General features: G+C 39.4%; 1 protein-coding gene across 2 annotated transcripts in view; it reads left to right on the top strand.

Moving 5' to 3' along the window:
• Nucleotides 1-224: 224 nt before the first annotated feature.
• Nucleotides 225-6,341, top strand: part of lman2 (lectin, mannose-binding 2) — a 7,549-nt gene continuing 1,432 nt past the window's right edge. Inside the window, exons 1-5 of one of the 2 annotated variants that reach the window (XM_029442019.1) lie at nt 225-497; nt 3,091-3,209; nt 4,061-4,178; nt 5,409-5,488; nt 6,069-6,230. In XM_029442019.1, the coding sequence (XP_029297879.1) occupies nt 329-497; nt 3,091-3,209; nt 4,061-4,178; nt 5,409-5,488; nt 6,069-6,230 (648 nt within the window). In that variant the 5' untranslated portion in view covers nt 225-328. Of the gene's footprint in view, nt 498-3,090; nt 3,210-4,060; nt 4,179-5,262; nt 5,346-5,408; nt 5,489-6,068; nt 6,231-6,341 lie in introns of both variants that reach the window. The other variant, XM_029442018.1, reaches the window with a different exon arrangement.

The raw sequence follows: 6,341 nt of genomic DNA, 5'->3' as shown, positions 1-6,341 counted from the left end.
TCCCTGATTGGCTTAATTTGCGATGTGCTTGTCTCTGATTGGCTGATAAGATTTCCACCGTCTAAAGAATTGTTCCGCCCGGAAACACACAGAGTTTAACCCTTCTGCCATATAATTTCAATTAAAACGTGTCATATTAATTACATTTTTTGTACTACTAACATTTTGGTCTTTATATATTTATGATTTTAGGAATACGAAAGGGAAAAATACTTCTCCCCCGGTTTAGGAAGTGAGGCAATTTACGTCAGACGTGTGTGGTTTCACTCCGGAAGATAATAGAGACGGGACCGGCTCGATTTATGGAGTTTCGAAGAGGAAATTTATTATGAGAGTTTCTGTCAGAGGCTGTTTGAACAAAATGGGGAACTTTAGAGGATTTCTGAGAACAACACTGCTCTTCCTGGTGTACGAGTTGTGTCTGGTGTGCTGTGATATAACGGACGGAAACACGGAACATCTGAAGAGAGAGCACTCGTTAATGAAGCCTTACCAAGGTATGACGGCTCAGTTAGCTTGTTAGCTAACCTGATGTTCTTTACACTCTTTCGGCTTTTCGCTGCCTTTTACAAGTTATTTAGCGACACATACAACTTTTTGACTAATTAATGTATTTGTATGTGGCATTAAGACTTATTCATTCGAACTAATTAAATAACTAGCTCTTATATGCGTTTCAAAACTCATGCAATGTAAGCCGGAAGTTCTCAATTGTTCTTCAGCCAAGCAGAGATGGAATAAGTATTCAGATCCTTTACTTCAGTACAAGTGAAAGTCCTGCATTCAAAACCTTACTTAAGTAAAAGTATGTGTCAGCTAAATGTACTTTAAAGAATGAAAAGTAAAAGTACTGATCGTCAGTGTTTTACTATTAAATATGATGTTTTTGGATGAATTATTGCTGTAATAATGTGTGTGCTGCATTTTACTGTTGTAGATGTTTAAGGTAGGGCTAATGTTAACTCCTTTATCTATTATTGAGTATTTTAACCTTCAGAAATGCATCATATTCTTTAAAATCATCATTTATTTGTAGCTTTGTTGCTGTCCTGTAAGAAACACGTATCTCTAAAAGACGCTGTGCAGTAGAGGAATAACTAGTATCAAATGGAAATACTCAAGTAAAGTACAAGTACCTTAAATGTGTACTTAAGTACAGTATTTGAGTAAATGTATTTAGTTTAATTTCACCACTGCAGCCAAGGACCCCTTACAAAAATAAAGAATACACCGGGAGACGCCTCATGGATGTCTCTTGGGATTATTACATCTCATTTTTTATAATTCTATAGTTTTAGCTGTGTGAAGGATTAACACGAGACATTTATTATAAATATATTAAACTTGTGTTACAATCTGAGCCCAGAATTTAAATTAAAATCAATTAAATTAGCGACATTATACCTAAAAATAATATATATATATATATATATATATATATATATATATATATATATATATATATATATAATATTAAAACATATTTTATTTTTACTATGAAGCCTTTTGTAAAATAAATAATTGTATTTGATCATTTTAAGTAATGAATCACAGCCCCCCCCTGGCACACTTCACTTTGAGAATCACTAACAAGTTAATAAAATGTCTACTTAGCTAAAAACACAAAGCATCTGAGTTCTGCGGCACAGAATGCTAAACTATTCAAACACGTAATACTTCCGTCATACCGGCAGTGCGGGACCTGTTTATCTTCATGTCTCGGACGTAACATTAGAAGGAAAGCTTCACTTTCACTTGGCTGAAATGTCAGTTTAAAGATTTAGTTACACTGTAAAACATCAGTTTATCTATTGGACCAAACAAGTGAATCTTTAGACCAGAGTACAACAACTGAGACAACAAAATGCAGTTTAACATCTAACCAGAAGTGCAGAGTGATGTACAGAATAACATGCACTGCAATCTAGACTTTAGAAGTGTAAATACGAAATGTCAGGTATAGATCACGCCGTCAAAGAGCTACTGGTATGTTCCTGTAAGTGCTGGTACACCTGTGTGGTACACCTGTGTGGTACACCTGTGTGGTACACCTGTGTGGTACACCTGTGTGGTACACCTGTGTGGTACACCTGTGTGGTACACCTGTGTGGTACACCTGTGTGGTACACCTGTGTACGTAAAGAAGGTTTATCACTGCATTCAATCAAGCGGTTTGCTGCAGGAGGCTGGAGCGTGTCAGTTCAGTAGGTGGAGGAGTGCGATGTCGTCTCCTTCAGGACATGGAAGTGTTTGTTCAGGGTGTGTGCACTGAAGTGCAGGTGAAGGAAAACATGTCCGCTTCAGGCCAGCACCCCCGTACTGATTAACAAATAAGATTATAAATGATTTATTTCACACAATAATATTTGACACAGTCACGTAAATCAGTTTATTGAATGTAATTAATCAGAAGTAGTTATATATCATCTATAGACAGATTTAAAACAGTCAGTTAAATATTATTACTTATTAAAAAACAAGCAATCATCACTCTCTCATTGTGCCGAAGCTCTTCTCATGATACCAAGTTAAATTAAAGTGAGAGTTACACAGTCGGCACAATAATAAAGTAAATAGTAAAGATTTTAAAGTGTTTTCTTTAACATCATTTGGTGTCTTGGTGATCCTGCCAGCTGAAACATTTCTTCCAGAGGAGGATCTATTGATTCAACGTGTTTAACGTCTGAATGTTGAGTCACATGACGAAGGTGTTCGGCTCAACGTGGATGTGCAGGAAACTACTTTCAGTGTGACTGCAGTGCATTCCTTCTAAAGGATCCCACTTCTAAAGGTTGGCAGCTTCTGGTTAGGGTTAGGGTTACCACAGCTTGCACAGTAACTGTTGAGTAACCTGTTTGTAATGTTTCCTGATACGCGGCCTTCTGAATTCTAAAACGACAGATGTAAATAAGAAACCGGCCGCACACTGTAAGCATGTCAACCTTTAAGTGTTTTGTAGCTGCTCTGGTCAACAAACAAAAGCAACTTGTGTTTTAGTAAAAACTAACTTGATGGCATTTGTCATTTATTTCTCTCCTCAGTCACATATTCGTCTCCTTGTGTCCTATTCTTTCTTTGTTTGTCTTGCAGGTGTTGGCAACAGCCCTAGTAGTCAGTGGGACTTCTGGGGAAGCACGTTGGTGACGAGCTCATATGTGCGACTCACTCCAGACGAGAGGAGCAAGCAGGGATCCATCTGGAATACTGTGGTGAGGAAAGACTCCAGTCTGACTGATGAATGATCGGTTACACCCAAACCTCAGAGTACATGTTCTCCGTCAGGTTCATCTAGAGCCACTCTGTGTTTCTTCCACCTCACACATTGGACTGTAGTCAGTTCACTGTAAGTCCCTCTGGATAAGAGCGTCAGCTGAATGACCTGTAATAATAATAATTATACCTTCTTCTAACTGACGTGTCACCGCTCGCTCTATTCCTCCGCACCTTCACGAGCCGCTTACCTAAAACTAAATGTGGTCTGTCTAAGCACTTCCCCCGTGCTTCATTATTAAAGCTGTTACAGGGAGGCAGGTGCTTGCTAACATACTATTAAATGACAAAAACAAGAGCTCCACCTTTGTGCACATTTCTGATTTTGTTTTTGTGACCTCGTGCTTCACAACTTTTTAAAACGTATTTTATTGACTGTTTTAATATTTGAGCCTCAGTCAAATGAGTGAATTGAATATATACATGACTAGTTTTGATCAAATCATTTATTTATGTTTAATAAAAAATACATTTGTCCTTGAAAATGAAAATCTAGTGCTTGAAAAAGTATTTGAAAGTCCTTAAATGTCATTTTAAATGTCTGATTAGATGCATTTTGTTGCATCTTATTTTGATATTTTCTCTATTTCTGCGAAGGGAAGAGCTCGTCATCTTTACAAAGTATAAATCAGCTTACTTTACATTTTGATGGGTGCATGTTCAAACCTTTCTGCTGACTTGTATTTTAAATATAAATTCTTTTTGATTGTCTATCTCCCGTCTACACGTTTTGTAAAACCCTCTGCTTATTCCAAAGAAAGTGAAAACATGTTCTGTCTGTGCTCCACAGCCGTGCTACCTGAAGGACTGGGAGATGCATGTGCAGTTTAAAATTCATGGGTCAGGAAAGAAGAATTTCCATGGCGACGGCATCGCTCTCTGGTACACAAAGGACAAACTGCATCCAGGTAATGTCTTCGTCGGCCTCGAGCTTCTTTACTGCCGAGTGAAAGAAACTCTTGTTCTCATTGTGTGTGTTGCTCCTTTTGCATCAGAGTTTAACGTTTGGAATTACCCAACATGCACCAATCAGCTGTCACCTGTAGCTCCTCACCTAACCAGTTCAAACCAGCTATATTTAATACAATTCAGATGTAAGTGCATCACAATAAAAGCCATCCAGTAGTCCATTAGATGGATCTAAGAACAGACACTCCTGCAACAAAGTCCAAATAATGTCTAAACTACGCATTACATATTTACTAAAGTACTAAAAGCTGAACATAGTGAGACTGCTTTCTTCCTGCTCACCTACATGGGTGTCTGTAAAAGTAAAGGTGAGAGCACTACAACTGTGAGAAATGTAAAAGTGTGTGTTTGTCCCAGTTATCGCTGAAATGCGAATTCACAGAATTGATTACGTGCATCAACTGCAGACGCCATCTTCCCGTCTCAAGGTCCAATTTACAAGTGTGCAATTACCCATGTGGCTCAGTATACATGCTGCAGAGAGGAAAAGCAAACGTTCAGAGCGCGAGCTGCAGATCCTGAGCGACGAAGTGCAGAATCATTCCTCAAAACTTCAGGCAAGGAATTTAAACGTGACCGAGAGAACCGATATCCCGGTCTGTCAGTGCTGCGGCTGTTTTCAAACTGATCCCTGGAAAGACTTCGGTGAACACCAACCCTCTGAAGATCCTCTTTACTGTAAACGTTCGCTGCTCGCGCTGATCTTTGTGAATTGGACTGATTTTGAGGCTCATTTGCAAAGAAAACGGGACAATTTTACGCGAATTCTATGAATGTTGTTAAAATATGTAAAATAACCGAAGCGTAGAAGCGAGGTGTGCATTTCACCGTCTGTTTTTGTTATATTTGTGCAGGTTTAGTGTAAAAGCCACACAATGTTGTTGCTGATGAGCACTCCTCACGCTCACGCCATCAGCACGCTTCATCATGTCCAGATGTTTGTGTCTCAGCTTCACCGCTGACCACAGCAAAGTGTCTCTGGTTGTCTGCTCATGTCTCGCCTCATCTCTGCCTCCATCCTAGGCCCTGTGTTTGGAAACCAAGATCAGTTTCTTGGCCTGGCTATTTTTGTGGATACCTTCCGCAATGACCTCCATGGAATGGATGTAAGTGTGTGTGTGTGCGTGTGTGTGTGGGTTGAGGCGATTGACTAGCTTGTTTCTTTGCAGGGCCTGTGTTTTCCAACAATGCTCTCTTCCACGGGCTGGCCTTGTTTATAGATACTTACTCTAACGATGATGCAACAGATGTGAGTTGCTTCAGGTTTCCCTCGTCAGCATGCTGTTTCTCTTCACTTTAAAGTGTTTAAAGTTTAATGTTGGAACCTTTGACGCATGCTAACATTGTAAACACCACAGAACTATTGTTGACATATCTTCACAGTAAAGCTTCTTGCTTCTTGGTAACTTTGCTGTTTACATGCAGAGATACTCAACTTGCTTTGCCCAGAGGTCACTTTTAATAAACATTAATAATATTAACCGGCCCATAACTCACTTTATTTTAATTACTTAACGTATTAATAACTAAATTAATTTGACACAAGGCTTTATGTTAATATACATTAATGGGATGTTTAAAAAGTACAAAAGGAAAATCTATTAATTTACTTTCCTTGTGATGTTTGGCGGGCCGCTTAAGTTGAGTATCTCTGTGTGTGTGTGTGTGTGTGTGTGTGTGTGTGTGTGTGTGTGTGTGTGTGTGTGTGTGTGTGTGTGTGTGTGTGTGTGTGTGTGTGTGTGTGTGTGTGTGTGTGTGTGTGTGTGTGTGTCTCTGCCTGTTTATGTTTTTGAGATATATTTGTAGATTTCTTCCCTTTCTGTCGTCAGCGCTCCTTCCCGTACATCTCGGCCATGGTGAACAACGGCTCGGTGAATTACGACCACGGCAAAGACGGCCGATCGTCGGAGCTGGGAGGCTGCTCGGCCGAGATCCGGAACAGAGATCACGACACGTACCTCGCCATCCGCTACTCCAGAGGAAGACTCACCGTACGTAGAGACTCTCCTTCGGGATTCCTCAGGGATGCTGCATAGCTTCTTTATATTTATATATATTATATATATATATATTACTTCTTGCTTTAGCCTCTTAACTTGTAA

This window comes from Cottoperca gobio, chromosome 10, assembly GCF_900634415.1.
Source record: "Cottoperca gobio chromosome 10, fCotGob3.1, whole genome shotgun sequence".
Taxonomy (NCBI): domain Eukaryota; kingdom Metazoa; phylum Chordata; class Actinopteri; order Perciformes; family Bovichtidae; genus Cottoperca; species Cottoperca gobio.
This window is presented reverse-complemented; position numbering and strand designations above follow the sequence as displayed.